Below are 18,417 nucleotides of genomic sequence, written 5' to 3'. Positions count from 1 at the left end.
ATCCGGATTCATTCCATACTAGTAATTATAAATATCTTGTAGATGCCACATAGGTGTAACCATACCCTCAAGATATTTCCGTTCAAATCTTGTGGTGTACACGTAAACTTGTATTTGTTCTAAATTATTCACCACATTCTAAACATAGAAAAGATGTATTAAGTGTTTGCGTAAATACCATTGTGATTACAATATGGACAAACATTCAATTCTAAACTTTTCGTTGTTACATCAATTGTTTCAGCGTGTTGTACACGTAAATAAAAATTCATACTTGAATGTATTTTCGTCTTCCAATCGCATAATTTACATTTTAAATAATGACTATTAGGCATATGAGAAATCTCATGGTCCAATAATTTGTTGAAGCTTGGTGTAGCTGCTTGAATAACACAAAATTTACATTTTGCACCACGTTCGTTATATTTAAATTGTAAATGTTCTGGTTTCTCTACATGATGCATAAAGTTTAGATGCTTTTTCCAACAATGTGCTGAATTTAATTGAAATACATACATTGGGCATTGTCTCATGATAAATTTTCCATAAATATACTGAGCCTCTTTATGTAGGCTCTTTTCTTAACATCTAATTCTGGCCGTACAGGATATGACAGTTTTGCTTCAGGTTATAATCCACACTCATACTATTTTCAGATTCTGTTTCATAATTTTCATCATTTTCAACATTGGACTTTGCATCAACATCATTATCATCATCGCCATTTTTTGATAACTCTGTTTTAAGCTTCATATTTATCAAAGGTTCATCTTCCTTAGTATTAGAATTAGAAACATTGTCATCTTCGGTTAAGTTTTTATCAAGTTTAGCTTTTTTCCTAGGTTTAAATTCTTTACTATCCGTACTAGAATTAATACCATCATCAACATTTTTCGTTGTCTTTTTGAGTTTTTAAATTTGCCAATGGTTCGCCTTTATCAGTATTAGAATCAGAATGGCCTTGGCCATCTTCACCGTGTTGCAAAGTAGGCGACACATGTTGGTGTTGAAGTTTGCGCATATTGCGGATATGTTGGTGGTTCACTAGTCATTAATTGTTTAGAAGTTTCAACTTGTTGCGTTTGTTGTTGTTGTTGCTGGCTGATGATGTGGTGTTAACGTTTGTTGTACAATTTATTCGGGTGATTGCACATATTGTTGGTGTGTTATAGTGCTGGAAATCCTTCCGATATTGAAAGTCCTTGATTAGTGTAATCCCCACGTAGTGAACTACTCCTGTGACCGCGTCCGCGGTAACTATTACATCTGAAGGCGCTTAAGTTACAGGCATAGCTGACATCGCTTATATAACAGGTTGACTCTAAAGTAAAAACCAAAACAAAATATTAGAATCAGTGTTTATGAATAACATATTTAAAATAAGCTCTTACAACAACGTGATCGGTGGCTACATCCCCGTGAAAGTAGTATGGTGTTCCTCCTTGTATAAACGTAGATACTGGATGTGCTCAACCGTGCAGTTTTCTTCTAATTTGAGCAAATGTATGTTCTTACAGCCACAGCTGGAATATTTGGGATATTTCTATCCTCACATCGTCAAAATCAAATTACCTAGAATGAAAAAGAAACTCATATCAGTAAGAATAGATTAAAAGTTTTTAATATTAGCCGAAAAGTGTTCCATAAATAGGGCTCCACACATAGCTCTTTTCCAAAGGCACAAGAGAAATTTCAGATAACTAGAATCAGGACCTGGTAAAGTAACTTCAAAGGCGATTTAGTCGCCACTACTTCGTATGCGCATTTCTCTACTCTCCCTTTCGGCATGCATCATCAATTTCGTCATTACTATAAAGGCCATCTTGCTCACAGCAATCCAACAATCTATTTGTCCGAAAATTCGTGGAACTAAATTCCTAATGGAAGGTTCCTCTCCAAAAACTCTGTTTACAGACAGTCTTTCGCCGTGAAAACGAGGGCAGTGAAATATTACATGTTCTGCGCCTTCCAATTCGGACGGACAGCTTGGACAGAAAGGATCCTCCTCTATCCCACGCTTATGTAGATATTCCTTCAAGCCACCGTGCCCGCTCAATATCTGTGTGAGATGGTAATTTAGTTTGCCGTGTTTTCGCTCGTACCATTCCGCTATATTCCGGACTAGCATGAAGGTTCAGCGCTCTTTTCTCGAATCTTCCCGCCGTTCTTGCCACCTAACTATTGTTCGTGACCTTGCGGTTTTCTTAGCATCTTCAGATGGTCGGCTGAATCCAATGCCATAGAGATCGGCCATTTCACCTGAGAGTAGATCTACTGGGATTTTCCTGGATAAAACATGGATCGCGTCGTCGGAACAGCACATGCTATTCGTATAGCAGTAGTGCGGTAGGCTGCTAGTATATCTTTTTGGTGGACCATTTTAGATCTGTGCCATACTGGTGCTGCATATAATATTATAGAGCTGGTTACGTTGGATAATCGCTGACGGGTAGCTTCGCTTGGGCCGCCGATGTTGGGCATTATTCGCGTTAGGGTTCCACTAAATCTAGAAACTTTGTCCCCCACCGCCCTGAAGTGCTCCCTAAAAGTTAGTTTTGAGTCAATGATTACTCCTAGATATTTCAAGGAGGGCTTTGAATTTATTTGAAAATCTCCTATGGTTAGGACCAACTCATCCACAGTCCGCTTTGAGCTCATCAGAACCACTTCTGTCTTATTGCTAGCCATCTCCAGCCCCGTGTTCGTCAACCATTCCTCTATTCTTCCCATGGCGTCATTACATAATGCTTGGAGCAGATCAAGTTTCTTGGCCACTGCTACTACGACAATATCATCTGCATAGCCGACAATTTCCGTGCCTCCGGGAAGGTGGTTTTGTAGCACCCAGCCATACACCGCATTCCAAAGAGTTGGACCTAGAACAGATCCCTATCTAATCTATCTATCTATCAAATTATTCGGAGCAGGTACGGAACTTGTCTTGGGACACCCAAAGTGCACCCACGCTTCTCATGGCTCCAGCGGGTTAGCGGCTTCCTAGAACTTAAGCCACTTGCTGCTTCTAGATCTGACATCTGTCAGCTGGAGTCTTAGCCCGGCAAGCGCAGGGCACGAGCACAGAATGAAATCGATCGTTTCCTCCTCCAACTCGCACTTCCTACATCTGCTATCACTGACCAAGCCTAATTTAAAGGCATGTGACGCCAGAAGGCAGTATCCAGTAAGAATACCCGTCATGAGTCTAGTCTACAGTTTAATGATAATAAAAATATAAGAATCAGTGTTTATGAATAACATATTTTAATTAATCTCTTACAACACCTGATCGGTGGCTACATCGCCATGTAGGTAGTGTGGTGTTCCACCTTGTATAAACGTAGGTACTGTATGTGCTCAACCGTGCAAATTGACATTAGCAGTAACATTATTTACATAAACATAGCTTGGTATTTGTGAAGGCCTCAATATAGCATACATTGGTCCAGTTCGGTGTGCACCAGCCACTGGTACAAACACTTTTGAATGCATAGCTTTCATATAGGATGGATGTCCAGCAGTGCTCCGGTTGTGCCAATATGTAATGGGCTGCTCCGTCTCTTGGTACGGCTGTATAGGTATAGGCGGGTGCAATGTATTACTAGGCTCAAGATCGGAAGGTACATAGATGGCTCGAAGACGCCAGAGGGGATTGGAGCCAGAGTTTTCGGACCCAGAACCAAAATATCAGTAACTCTAAAAGCACATCCGAGCATTTTCGAGCGGAAGTAATCGCCATAAGTTAGTGCGCTAAGCTGAACCTTCAGCGCTGATACCCCAAAGAAACAATTGCCATACTCAGTCAGGCAGTCAGGTTCCACTAAAGGCACTTGCGGCGTTCGAAATAAAGTCAGCACTTGTTCTTCAGTGCGTAGAAAAGCTGAATCAATTAGGAGCACACAACGTAGTACTGTTGGCCTGGGTCCTAGGCCACAGGGGAGTGGAGGGCAATGAGCAGGCGGACTCCATGTTTAATTTGTTGCGTCTCTCCCACAAATTGTCAACCCCCCAGCAGATCCTTGCAGCGGGTCTGCGCCATACTCTCCTCTTCCGGGAAGGTATCGACCCCAATCCGGGTCCTTCTCCTGACCCCAGTACTGAGAAATGGGTTTGCTGCGTTTGCCGGAAAAGAATCTTTTTATGACGGTCATATATATAAGGGCCTGAAATATTTCAATGAACTTCCTAATCACATAAAAAGTAGTAATAACTTCAATACTTTTAAAAAAAGTTTATTGGAGCATTGTAAAACCCTTCCAATAAGATAGTTTTTTTTTCTTTTATTTTTTTACATGATATACCGATACTGGAGCGCGAAAAGGGAATGGTAATAATGGTAGCAGCAAAATACAATGCATCCGGCCCTAAGGAAAAGAAAATCGGTCGCCACCTGTAACTCCAGACAGTTCCAACAACTAATCTCGCTGGAATTCGGTATTTCCAGCTGGTATTTACTGTTGCTGATCGGAATCATTCGCATTCCGACAGCATAAATATAACAATAAAATTATATAATGTGTAACAAAATTAACGAAAATAAGGCCAAATAAAAGTTGGAGCAAGGGGGATTGGAAACACGTCCTTTTCAACCTCCCATTATATGTTGAGCTGTGCTAATCGGAATCTTCATGCATTCCGACAGCGTCTTTACTAAACAAAGTTGAGGGGTGATTGGATACACTTATTTTCAATTTCCAACATCCAAGGACATGTTTAGCTTCATTGATCGGAGACTAATACATTCCGAAAGCTTAAAATACACATATAATTGAAAAATATAAGTTCCAAATTTTGTTGCCTTAAGCTGGGAGCACTGGAGGATTGGAAACGCGTCCTTTTCAACCTTCCTTTAATGAGTGGCTCCCAGACTCGTCCCTCTGTCACGCTAGTAAATATGCTGATCGGAATCACATGGCATTCCAACAGCATATTCAATAGAAATAAGTGATTATAACAATGAATTGTACTTAGTAGTTTAAGTTTTGGGCCTAAACAGCCGTAATAATAAATAAATTAAATTAAAAAAATAAATACTCTTGTCAGTGTTTCACGTGCAAGGGATGGTTGCATCGGACAGGTTGCTCTGGGCTAGATTCCAAAATCCAGCGTCCTCGTAACTTTTATAAATCTTTTGTGGCTCTTGTTGTTCACGGCCTCATTACATTATGAGGAAATACGGCACCTGAGAACACAGCCGTTTGAAGCTAAAAAACACAAGCATGTCTTCAGTGAACTCCACAAACAGGCGTCGGACCTCTATGCCGGTGATTCCTGTACTCAAAGAACAAAACTAGCAGAGGAGGAACGCACTCTCCCTAGGGAAACGAGAGTAGTCACTCTAGCCCAACTTCGAGCTGGATAACGTAACAGGTTAAACTCTTACCTATCCACAATCAACCCCGACATACAAAACATTGTCCTGCTTGTAATGTGTCCCCACATGTCACCAACCATCTCTTTAACTGTATTGTGCAACCAACGCCTCTAACACTCCTCTCATTATGGCCCACCCCTGTTGAAACAGAAAGTTTCTTTGGACTCCCGTTAGAGGACATTGATGACAATTTGTGATCGGTCGCACCTATTGGATGGGGCGAAGCACTGCTACTACAACAACAACAGGCGGACAACACGGTAAGAGAGGCAGCAACTGCATGACCCATCGATCCCGAGCCGTTCCTGCCAGTTGGCCCACAGGGGCATCTATTAGTAGAAGAAAGGGAAATAGGGAAGAACACTGGCGCAATATGCCAGGCCTGAGTCAATCTAAGTTACTGTTAGGGGGTTACAGGACAACTCGATATAGGGCATTAATAGGCCTCTCAAAAAGATAACCTAAGAACCCCAACGGCTATTCTTACAAGACACTGTAGACTGAACAGTCACATGCAAAAGCTGGGTATAGTATCGAACAACACATACCGATTTTGTGATGGATCAGCAGACGGTGGACCATATCCTTCTAGATTGCGGCGCAATTTCAAGACGTAGGGCTAAGTTTATGGGCTCACCATGGCCAGAGCATTCCCACATTTAATCCCTCAAGCAAAGAACACTGCTGGGGTTCATCAAGGAAGTCGGCTAGGATGAGGTGCTGTGAAGGAGATGTGCAAGTCACTGTGCAATCCTCAATAAATGATCTATCTATCTACGTTCGGGTAACAAGCACCATTGTGGTACTAGCCCCACTATCTCGGGAACTATTGATATGACTACATTAAACCTTCTAGGGATTGAATATTAATAATGCCGGCAATGCGAAAGTCTGCTAAAATGCACCATTCTCCATGGAATGCTCGATATATAACTTTCCACGTTTTGAAACAGTGATGAAAAGAGCAAAATTTACAATAATTTTAACTGGCTGTGGGTAGTAAGGTGTTGATGTCCTCTCTTAACGCAATGTAATGACAACTGCGATGCAGGGGAAATGACAAAAATCTTGCAAATCTAGTGATAATAATTCATTTTTCCTCCCCTTCTATGCAGTTCTATGCATACATACATATGTATTTTTCTCTCCAAATGCTAATTAAAAAAATTAATTGGTTTTCACATGAACTTCGAACTCTGTCGTATTTGCATTCTTCAGTTGATTATCAACAAAAGCATGACAAATTATCACTAAAAAATTCATACATGTTGCTTATATATTTAATATGGTAGCCAATTTACTTACCCTTTCTGGTGCGATGATTCCTGGACAATCGGGCCTGACTAGACGCGATTTTTTTTGCCTTAAGAGAGCGTGCTTAACGCGAACCCTATCATGTTATGGCACAACTTTGGTGATGCAAAAAATCAAAGACATTTCTGCTTCTAATGCTTCTAGGATAGCAGCAGCAGCTCCCGGTGGCACCACATAAATAACAGTTGCAGGCCGATCAGTTGCCTTTTTTGCTCCGGCTACCTATTCAATTTTAATTCACATTACATTATCTACTATTGCAATTTTTAATCACTACAAATCAATATAAATTACCGAAGCAAATACTGGCAAACCAAGATGCGTAGTTCCAGCCTTTTTTAGGGAAATACATCCAACCAGTTTGGTACCGTATTCCAAAGCATGTTGCTTGTAAAGTACCTTGTTTTTGTAGATTTCCTTTGATTTTGGCATATTCTGAGCTGAATCGCAACCCGGCGGAGATGCTATCTATTAGAATAATATAACATTTTTTTTATTATTTAAAAATGCACATACGTATGAATGAAAATCAGAAAGTAAATAATGTTGTTGTTGTTGTAGCGATAAGGACACTCCCCGTTATGGACTTTGGTGGTCCTTTGCCGGATGCAGATCGGGTACGTTCCGGGAACCATTAATGTACTAGCCCGACCATATCGGGAGCGTTTAGTTGACATAAAACCTTGTAGGCCATCCCGTCGATTCTATACAACTTAATATGGTAACGATTTAAAAGACGGTGCACCACCCAATTTTTATCAAAAATTATCAAACGTGGAATCAAAAGGCGCGCTTCGAGCTCCGTTTATATTATTATTTGATATTTTTAAATTAGGTGGTGTACCGTCTTGTAAAACTTTACCCTTAATATTATTTTGGGCGAAGGCCACCAACGCAAAAAGATGGTCTCTGCAGCAATATTCTTAATTTCCGTCACATGTCACAACTCAAATTAACTTTATGCTATTTTGGGCGAAGGTCGCCAACGCAAAAAGGTGTTCTCTGCAACAAAATTTTTAATTTCCGTCACATGTCACAACTAAAAGCACAAGATATTTTTCGTTGTAAACAATTTATATTTTTTTTGCGTTTCAATTTTTCCGGAATAATTAATGAACTGTCATTTCGATGACAGCATGAAACGTCGATGTGTTAGTGGAGAGCGAAAAAAGCTTTGAATGTGTGGGTGAACTGGTTACCTCCGTCTTGTAGGGTTCTTATGATTTGCTTGGAACCAAAGAGGATAGATATATATAGTATATCTATCCTCTTTGATGAAAGGTGTTAATGAGTATTTTAAAAGGGAGTGGGCCTTAGTTCTATGGGTGGACGCCTTTTCGAGATATCGCCATAGAGGTGGACCAGGGATGACTCTAAAATGCGTTTATACAATATGGGTATCAAACGAAAGTTGTTAATGAATATTTTAAAAGGGAGTGGGCCTTAGTTCTATGGGTGGACGCCTTTTCGAAATATCAATATAAAGGTGGACCAGGGGTTACTCTAGAATTTGTTTGTACGATATGGGTATCAAATGAAAGGTGTTAATGAGTATTTTAAAAGGGAGTGGGCCTTAGTTCTATGGGTGGACGCCTTTTCGAAATATCGATATAAAGGTGGACCAGGGGTGACTCTAGAATTTGTTTGTACGATATGGGTATCAAATGAAAAGTGTTAATGAGTATTTAAAAAAGAGTGGGCCTTAGTTCTATAGGTGGACGCCTTTTCGAGATATCGCCATAGAGGTGGACCAGGGATGACTCTAAAATGCGTTTATACAATACGGGTATCAAACGAAAGTTGTTAATGAATATTTTAAAAAGGGAGTGGGCCTTAGTTCTATGGGTGGACGCCTTTTCGAAATATCGATATAAAGGTGGACCAGGGGTTACTCTAGAATTTGTTTGTACGATATGGGTATCAAATGAAAGGTGTTAGTGAGTATTTTAAAAGGGAATGGGCCTTAGTTTTATAGGTGGACGCCTTTTCGATATATCGCCACAAATGTGGACCAGGGTGACCTAGAACATCATCTGTCGGGTACCGATAATTTATTTATATATGTAATACCACGAACAGTATCCCTGCCATGATTCCAAGGGCTTTCGATTTCGCCCTGCAGAACTTTTTCATTTTCTTCTACTTAATAATGGTAGGTGTCACACCCATTTTACTAAGTTTTTCTCTAACATTATATTTTGCGTCAATAAACCAATCCAATTACCATGTTTCATCCCTTTTTTCGTATTTGGTATAGAATTATGGCATTTTTTCATTTTTCGTAATATTCGAGATCAAAAAAGTAGGCGTGGTCATAGCCGGATTTCGGCCATTTTTTATACCAATACAAAGTGTGTTCAGATAATTATGTGAACTGAGTTTAGTAAAGATATATCGATTTTTGCTCAAGTTATCGTGTTAACGGCCGAGCGGAAGGACAGACGATCTACTGTGTATAAAAACTGGGCGTGGCTTCAACCGATTTTGCCTTTTTCACAGAAAACAGTTATTGTCCTAGAATCTAAGCGCCTACCAAATTTCACAAGGATTGGTAAATATTTGTTCGACTTATGGCATTAAAAGTATCCTAGACAAATCAAATGAAAAAGGGCGGAGCCACGCCTATTTTGAAATTTTCTTTTGTTTTTGTATTTTGTTGCACCATATCATTACTGGAGTTGAATGATGGCATAATTTACTTATATACTGTAAAGATATTAAATTTTTTGTAAAAATTTCACTTTACAAAAATTTTTTTTTTTAAAGTGGGCGTGGTCGTTCTCCGATTTTGCTAATTTTTATAAAGCATACATATAGTAATACAAGTAACATTCCTGCCAAATTTCATCATGATATCTTCAACGACTGCCAAATTACAGCTTGCAAAACTTCTAAATTAGCTTCTTTTAAAAGTGGGCGGTGCCACGCCCATTTTCCAAAATTTTACTTATTTTCTATTCTACGTCATAAGTTCAACCCACCAAGTTTCATCGCTTTAGCCGTCTTTGGTAATGAATTATCGCACTTTTTCGATTTTTCGAAATGTTCGATATCGAAAAAGTGGGCGTGGTTATAGTCCGATATCGTTCATTTTAAATAGCGATCTGAGATGAGTGCCCAGGAACCTACATACCAAATTTCGTCAAGATACCTCAAAATTAACTCAAGTTATCGTGTTAACGGACGGACGGACGGACGGACATGGCTCAATCAAAAGTTTTTTCGATACTGATGATTTTGATATATGGAAGTCTATATCTATCTCGATTCCTTTATACCTTGTTACTCGTCTGACCTGGTTCGCTTACCTTACCTACTATCGGTGTTACCTATTACCAGTGAGGTTACCTGGGTTATGGCTAAGGGCATCTCAAAAAAAGAAATGCCATGGCCTGACGATCCGCTGGGTACGCTTGCGTTATCGACTGAGCTCGCCGGATTGGGGTGGGTCTGTGTAGATCGATGCTGGTGACAATTAACCACAGGTTGACAACAAAAAGAAAAATTTCGTACCCTTGTGCTATGTTGATGGTGGAATACCTACCCTATAACTCGAGTGTCCACTCTCATGATGCGCCTTCATCGTCGATGCAGTTCATCTCCATGAAATCGAGATTGGCCCTTCTGCTTTCATTAACCCTCCCTGCCATTGTCGACCGTGGCCAGTATTGGTCGACCCTAATGCCAAACACCCGTCCATTCGTCCGTCTGTCTAGCCGAGGCGATCACCCACTTCACCCCCAATCATCACACACCACTTCGTTTGTACTTAGAAATTCATTTCTTTTAATATGTATCACTTATCTAGAACATGTATAACTTATTATCTAATACATTGCTCCATTACTCTCTCTTATCACCCTAACGCTACTACCACCCTTATCCTAAGTTACTTTTTATTCCTATTAATTCCTTCAAAAAAAAAACTCATTCAAATTTAAATTTCTTCCGCTTACTTTAGCTGAGCTGTCTCATATCAAGCTCGTTATTAATCTATCCTTTGGATTATATTACATTCTTAGTAACTAACCATGTCTGCACACATGGGCCTGAGTGTGATTACACACACACTGATTGTACATTGGCTACAATATTAGCACATGCCTACGTACAGGCATTTATGTTTATGATTGGTTGTTTGTTCAGTATAGAAAAAAAACTGCAATATGAATTCCCATGGCCCGCTCTCATACGGGGTTGTCTCGACCCGGGTCCATTGACCCCTTATACCTTGAATGGAATCAAATTCCTATTAATCAAATGTTCCCGCATGTATGTATGTACGACTACGCTTACCCAGGTAGACTAGTCATCTATTAAATGTCAAGTTAAGCAAGCGCACAAATATGGCATATATGTGCATGAGCTATCAGGTAATCATTCATAAAGAGTGAATTCAAAAAAAAACTTCAACATGGGACTCTGCAGTCCACGCTGCGATTGTATGGGTTGGTCTTAAAACTAGGTTAATCATCAATTTTCACATTGGATGTATTGTGTTTGTGTTAGATAAATGTGTCTATATATATGGACGGAATTATGCTCACTAACGCCTGCTAACTACTTATTAAATATGACGTTGAGTTCATGTACGTATGCATATATGCATATCTGCTTATCATCAGCTACATATATATAACCATGGTTATCCTAAGAGAGTGATCAAAAAAAACCAGAAAAGAAACCTCCACACACGGCTCTGTAGTCTACGTTTACATTTGTTCGCCTTGCTTCAGGCTCGTTGTCAACTAAATACATTCTAGATATATAGATACGTTCATATATATATACATGTATGGATACAATTGTGCTTACTATCGCATCCGGTATACTGCCTAGACCTGGTACTTTGATTACTGGATATGATGTCGATCAAATGGATATGCAAATGCAAGCGACCACCTGTGACATAATTACTTACTCAAGAGAATCAATACACAATATTCATTCAGCAATCCGCATGTATATAGATATAAGCGTACCTACTGACCCGTACAAATCGCTGTACCGACAGGCAGTTTTATTTCATTGCTCGTCCGCCTGAGCATATGCACATATATACATACGTGTGTATATCCATCGGCAATGAATCATTTGAAGAGTAGTAAAACAAGATCCCTTTACTGATCCCAGCGTATATCATACACACAAATTATGCGCTATCAATACGGTTCATGGACAGACATCGCGCCAAGATACACACGCGTACACACATAGATCAGAACAAGAATTGAATTTTTCTTAGCCACTTACACGCAAATTGAGCTATTGTTACTTTGTTTAATAATCGCACTACCTCACGCCTAGTTATGAGCTAGCGGAATGTGCGCTTTGTTCGCACTCAATAAGTCCCTTTTGGCCCGAGCCCTATTTCTACACTACTGCGCGCTTGCAGTCTATGTTAATTTCTTGCATGTTTTCCTAGGCAATCATATGGGTACATATATCTGTAATTCACAACGGACAGAGAATTTCAGGGGCTATTTATTATTGCGTGGCATGTGCGCTTGAACGTATGCGCTATTTACCCTATAAACGCATGCTCATAGCCCATGCAATCCACTGGCATGAATCGATACTTATTTGTACTTATAGCTAGTTATTAACTACGATCTGCTATCGCTCGCTCGTGTCGGTGTGTCGCATTGATGGTGGTGGAAGTGTCTAACTGCGTGTGTGCACTTCGCTCTCGCCGAAATTTGTTAGAGCGTGCCCGTTCATGGCATGTATATAAAGATTCAATGGCCAGCGCGCCACATGCCCTCTGCCAACGCTTATAGCGGCTGAGCGCAAAATTCGCAAATCTTGAGAAACTGGTCGTACGTGATTCTCTCACTTGCCAACCTCTGCGCGCTGTCTATGCTACGAAACAGAACACTTACCCGTTTTGTTGATTGGGCTTACTCATTATTTACTGTTCTGCTTAGGCGGACAGCGCCCTGAATGCGCACTTATATGTATTTAATGTTGCTGGACCAATGACACTGGTGTTGCTGGTGAATATGCTGACGCTCGTTGTCTGTCCAGGGGTTGTGGTATGCGCCGCCGTATGCCTTAGTATGCCTATCCGCTGTGCCACTGCGTGGATGTGATGCCGCAACTTGCGAATGATGGCGTAATCCTTATTTTTCTGCTCCGCAGTGGGTGAATCCTTTTATTGCCCTCTTTCTCCGTGGTGCCAGGTGATGGTTCATTGCACGCACGTATATATTTCTGCATAAAAGAATTTGTTTGTTAGCATTAGCTACCTTTTTACATGAGGTTTGCCCATTCTTACCTTTCGTTTTCTTTTGCGTGTTGTTCGTTCGGCTGCCTGTTTTAGAAAGGCCGGAAATCGAGCAACGCTAACTTAGCTGTGACAGCCATTTGCAGGCATGGTGTGTTCGCAAATTTTTGAGTATTTATCTGTCACGCATGGATGTGCCAGTTTTGAAACATTTACTTTTCCGTTCTACCTAAAGGCTGATGCACATCTCACGTAACAACCTGTACAACCAACCGTTATCCAATCAATGTTAATATACTCTCTGGGCTCTGCTCAACTGAGTATAAAAACAGGCAAACATAAAACACATAAAAAGGCAGGCAAACCCAGTAGGCACGTAAATTGGCAAATGTACCCAGTCATACGTTTGTAAGTCATTTTGTAGCGACAATTGTGAACATAAGTGTTTTGCGCGGTCTCCAAACCGTTGTTGGACCCACCTAGGGTAATTTTTTTTAAGCGCGTCCGAAAACCGACAACGCAGAAAGGTGTTCTGCGCAATAATACTATGGATACCAACCCCGGTTTCGGAGGATTCATTTTTCGGATTTTCGTTAATATCTTTTGATCGAGTTAAAATTTTTATTTTCCGCTTTCGGATTATTAATACTGATCCCAAGACGCATCATGTGACACCTCTTCGATATTTTTGGACGCGTATTAGCAGTGTCATGCTGTCATATATAATTACCTATTGTAACGATTTTACTGCAATTCCCCTTATTTGCAATTCTCTGCTAACGTTCGTATCACTAAACTGTTGAATAAATAACTCCAATATTGAATAATGGCCTTTATTAAAGTACTTCACAATAACACTTATACTTTGCAACTAGCTTGCTTAACAACCAAACTGATTGATAGCTCAAATGAAACTCACTCCTGGTCTCTACTGTCGCGCCTTTTATACTTTTTGATTTCTCATTGCATACTTCTAGGCTTTTCCATTCCAGAACTTGCTAGTTAGTTATTAGCTACAAAATCGTCAGCCACAACTACGTTTATAACTTCTCATTTGAGTAATACTTGCACAAATTATTGCCCTTTCTTGTGAGCAATTCAGATAAGATATATGCATGTGTTTGTGCATTGCTTCTCCGCTGCTCATATACGTATATGTGTAGACGCAATTATTGATTCGTTTATGTAGATACATAATGATTGAAATATGGATGTGCATGATATCACTGTTTAGCATCGGCTTAGAGATGGCAGCACCCCTTAGTTTTGCTAATATTCGTAACACTATTTATTTATAGTTTTTGGTCGTGTGTAGTAGCATTTACTCGACTAGCTGCATAGTGATGTGTCGAAATCTCTATTATTCGCCACAATATATATCTCACCACATTCTGTAGTGCAACCCTGAATGTTCCACCCTGAATAAACAAAATAGCCGAGCGTGCCTCGTTTTTCGTCAAGGTGAGTGTCAAAAAAATAATTCGAAACGATAGTTAACGGCAGTTCCGTTTTTTCTTCAATCTATTAAAAATTTATGAACGGTAGAATTCCTCGCCACAAATTCGACTATCGAAATGTTATCACGTATAATAGATTGCGCTAATTTTCGGAGGTCTTTTTGTTAATTCATTTTATATAAAAAGCGTAACTATAACATAAAAGAGGCAAACTGAGACCGACAGTGTACAAAAAAGAGTGACATTTTGAAAATTTGTTTAGCGTCGCAGCAAAAAAATATTTGACAAAATTGGAATATTTTAAAACCTGCAACGAGAGGATTTGAAAAAACAAAAAATTGTTTTGTGAATGTATGTTCGTTCTGCAGATTGTTATTGTTGTGCTTTGTGAAGAAATAAGCAAAATCAAAATTAACACATTACAAATTCAAAGTGAATTGCGCAGGTAGTCGCAAAGGCGGCAAAATAAAATATAGATAGGGAATAAGCTAAAAACAAAAAGTACATTTGCATTTGGCTGTCTAAAATGGATGTGCGTAACTGGAAAAAGGTGCTCATGCATTGGGTAAGCAATGATGTGAAATTAGATGAAATCTATGTGGCAGCTGCTGTTTACATCCTACATCGCGGACGTTTTGTTTGTATCCTTTTAATGTGGTCTTTTATTTACACTCAGGTAACAGAATGCGGATTCATGGCGGGTAACTATTTTAGCTTGGAACAAACAGATATTGACGAATTCTATAACAATTTTCGCACCAATCATAAATTATTACAAAAGACAGAAGCCAAAGGAAATTTGCTAACTTTCCTGAAGGGTAAATAAATAAATTACTAATAAATCAAAGCAAACAATATAGACTTACTATCTCTATTTACAGAACAATATGCAGATTACACACCACATATTGACGATGATAGTATCATCAGTTCAACAGAGTACATATATGTTTATTCGCTCTTGTTGCATTTTTCTTGTGTAAAATATCCAGAAACCAATTTTCATGATATTTGTAAAAGATTATCTGTAAATAATCAACGTTATATTGCGGCTTTCTTTAACGAATTGATAGACTGTCAATCAATAAGTCGTGACAAATTGCGTCAAGCTATCGCAAGTACATCACATAAGAATACGAATTCATCTACATCGGCAAGTGATAGCCAATCAAGCGGTAATACTTCAACTGGCAATAATCCTAACTTTCCCTCAACTACTTTTTCACGCCTGGACTCGCCATGCCGACCTTCGCGTTTTGCTTCAGGCAATAGTAGTCCACGTATTGTACCGCCAACACCAAAATCAGCGATGTTGGAGGAGCGAACGCGGGAGCTCTATAACTTGCGGGTAAGTAATAGAAAAGCGATTTCCTCTTTTGGTAGCCTTAGGATTTTAACAGGCGTGCTCACAGGACACTGCAGGCTAAATAGCCATATGCATAAATTGGGCATATCGTCGTCTAGTAGCCTCTGTCGATTCTGTGATCGCGAAGATGAGACTGCAGAACACATCCTGATGGAATGCGATGCTGTCCCGAGACGAAGACTTGGGATCCTAGGATCATAGAAATTACATGCACTCTCTGAAGTCGAGAACCATTCTGGATTTTCTCAGAGAACTCGGCTTGGATGAGGTCTAATAGAAATCGAGACCTTTTTTTTGCTTATAATAACAAAAACCTTTTCAGGCACAATTGGAGACCGAGCGTTACGAGAAAGGGCTGCTGGAAGTGCAAATTAAGCAAAATGAGGACAAAATTAAAAAACTGAGTACGGCAAAGACTTTAAAATTGCCAAACATTTAATACTCGATGTTTTATTCGTATTCTTCTTTTTTTTTATTTTAGATCAAGATCATAAAAAATTGCAACAAACTATACAAGATTTAAAAAATGATATACTTACCCAAAATACAGAAAACAGTACCACACCAAATAAAGATAGTGAGCAGGTGAGCTATCTATATAATTAATTACATCTTATGAGTATGATAAGAGACAAAATCATGCAGGGAAGATATAGCCTTTATACTCGACGAGGTGAAAATGATTCACATTTTTTATTTTTGTTTTGAATATGGTTAAGAATATTACCCCCAGCGGGTTGGGGGCTTAGAATATAAAAGCGGCAGGTATTCCTATCGTAAGAGGTGACTAAAATACCAACACTGGTACAACAACAACAACTAAAATACCAAATTGATTCAACCCTTGGACCCCTTCAAGGCGTTGACAGAGCAATATATAGCTTAACTGAGGCTCTGGAGCCCCAAGTTCCTCATGGATATAGGGGGTGGGAGGGCGGTACGGCCTATAAGGTTTCATGTGATCATACCAAATAGTACCCGAGATGGTCGGGCTAGTACCTTAATGGTGCTTGTCACCGCAACGTACCGAATCTGCATCCGGCAAAGATCCGTCAACATCCAGAACACTCCCCAAAGCCTTCGGGGAGTGTCCTTATCGCTACAACAACTAAAGACTGCCCCTTAAGATTGTTGTTGTTGCTGTTGCTGCTGTTGTTTTTGTTGTTGTAGTAGTGCTTCGCCCCCTCCAATAGGTGCGACCACTCACAAATTATCATCAATATCCTTTAACATGAGTCCAAGGAAACTTTCAGTTTCAACAGGGTAGGACCAGAGTGAGAGGGGATTCAAGGGGTTGTGTAGCGCAATATATAGCTTCTCCAACCCAATTGTCAACCTCACCTTCGAGCGGCGAATCCCGTTTCACTAACAGACGAGGCTCTGGCGACCCCAAGCTCCTCATGGAACATGGGGGTGGGGAGGGAGGGATGGCCTGAAGGTTTAATGTGGCCATATAAATCGTTCCCGAGATGGTCGGGCCAGCACCTTAATGGTGCTGTGTTACCGGAGCGTATCGGATCTGTATCCGACAAAGGACCATCACATCGATAACACTCCCCGAAGCCTTCGGGGAGTAACCTAATCGCTACAACAACAACAACAACAACAACCAGAGTGAGAGGGGTGTTGGTTCCACATTGAATTTAAAAAGATGGTTGGTGTCATGTATGGACACATTACAAGCAGGACATACAATATGTATGTCGGGGTTGATTCTGGATTGGTAAGAGTTTAACCTGTTACAGCATCCAGAACGAAGTTTAGCTAGTGCAACCCCATTTATTTGCTGTTGTCTGAAACCCGTCTGCATCCGGTGTACACATTTGACTCTACAACCTGGCTGTGGCCCATACTCCAGCCGTAGACATTGGGAAGATCATAAGCAATGTCTTAAGCCCAATACTATCTTTGATTTTCGAAGGGTGTACTTTAATAGGTGCACATACAAGGCTTTCATTGAAACTACACCATGTAACTAGGGTGCAGGGGACGGGATGGTCTTGAGGTTCAATGTGGTCATATTAAATGGTTGCCAAGATTGTCAGTGAGGTCCTTAATGTTGTTGTTATATTAACCAAGGCTTTGGGGGAGTGTTATCGATGTTGATGGTCCTTTGTCGGATATAGATCCGGTACGTTCCGGTAACAAAGCACCATTAAGGTACTAGCCCGATCATGTGTATGATACAACTGTATTTGTAACAGGATTCCCCTCGCGTAGGTGATGTTGACAAGATGTTGTGGAAGCTTTGAAGCTATAAAACTTTATATTGAGCTTATCAACCCCGGGAGGTCCTTAATGGTAGTTCGATAAAACTCTCCCACAAACCTTTATTTCTACAAAATGAAGAGGAAGGAACGGCGTAGCTTTTTTTTATAAATCCTGAATTTATGCCTTTTATAGATGAAACGCCGCCTGTGTAGAGAAGTAGCACAAAAGGAAGCAGAAATTGCAAAGCTAAACGAAGTTCTAGGAAATTTGATGGAAGAAAAGTCTTTAGTACAAGAAAAGGTAAAAATTGTTTGCTACATTTTGCTCTTATTTTTATGCAAAATATTATTTCTTACCATTTTAGCTACGTTTTGCTGAAAAACAAATATTGGTTTGCATGGATCGTATTACAGAGCTGGACTTTAAAGTTGACGAACTTACTGCTGATGTGGAGGTATAGTTTTTCGAAAGT

At 39.9% G+C, this 18,417-nt stretch overlaps 1 protein-coding gene and 2 long non-coding RNA genes across 8 annotated transcripts in view; 1 reads left to right on the top strand and 2 right to left on the bottom strand.

Moving 5' to 3' along the window:
* Window positions 1-509: 509 nt before the first annotated feature.
* On the bottom strand, window positions 510-7,860 carry LOC137251230 (uncharacterized). Of its 3 annotated transcripts, none has more exons than XR_010953189.1 (5): window positions 7,548-7,860; window positions 6,980-7,153; window positions 6,677-6,907; window positions 1,392-1,572; window positions 510-1,321 (listed from the first exon to the last, which is right to left on the bottom strand). It is a non-coding gene; the product is annotated as an uncharacterized lncRNA (long non-coding RNA). The 3 variants fall into 3 exon arrangements; XR_010953190.1 differs by lacking the exon at window positions 7,548-7,860 and adding an exon at window positions 7,202-7,220; XR_010953188.1 differs by lacking the exon at window positions 7,548-7,860 and having other exon boundaries at window positions 6,980-7,330.
* A 2,583-nt stretch (window positions 7,861-10,443) lies between these two features.
* Window positions 10,444-13,128, bottom strand: LOC137249327 (uncharacterized). The gene is made up of 2 exons (XR_010952346.1): window positions 12,963-13,128; window positions 10,444-12,898 (listed from the first exon to the last, which is right to left on the bottom strand). It is a non-coding gene; the product is annotated as an uncharacterized lncRNA (long non-coding RNA).
* A 1,245-nt stretch (window positions 13,129-14,373) lies between these two features.
* Window positions 14,374-18,417, top strand: part of mud (mushroom body defect) — a 54,971-nt gene continuing 50,927 nt past the window's right edge. For 2 of the 4 annotated variants that reach the window (XM_067785480.1, XM_067785479.1), the window contains exons 1-7: window positions 14,374-14,933; window positions 15,045-15,186; window positions 15,250-15,716; window positions 16,057-16,138; window positions 16,216-16,319; window positions 18,138-18,245; window positions 18,310-18,399. In XM_067785480.1, the coding sequence (XP_067641581.1) occupies window positions 14,895-14,933; window positions 15,045-15,186; window positions 15,250-15,716; window positions 16,057-16,138; window positions 16,216-16,319; window positions 18,138-18,245; window positions 18,310-18,399 (1,032 nt within the window). In that variant the 5' untranslated portion in view covers window positions 14,374-14,894. Of the gene's footprint in view, window positions 14,934-15,044; window positions 15,187-15,249; window positions 15,717-15,881; window positions 16,003-16,056; window positions 16,139-16,215; window positions 16,320-18,137; window positions 18,246-18,309; window positions 18,400-18,417 lie in introns of those variants that run through there. The other 2 variants (XM_067785482.1, XM_067785481.1) reach the window with 2 other exon arrangements.

Source organism: Eurosta solidaginis, chromosome 4 (assembly GCF_040869045.1).
Source record: "Eurosta solidaginis isolate ZX-2024a chromosome 4, ASM4086904v1, whole genome shotgun sequence".
Taxonomy (NCBI): domain Eukaryota; kingdom Metazoa; phylum Arthropoda; class Insecta; order Diptera; family Tephritidae; genus Eurosta; species Eurosta solidaginis.
The sequence above is the reverse complement of the archived record's forward strand: the minus strand, read 5'-3'. Positions and strand labels throughout refer to the sequence as shown.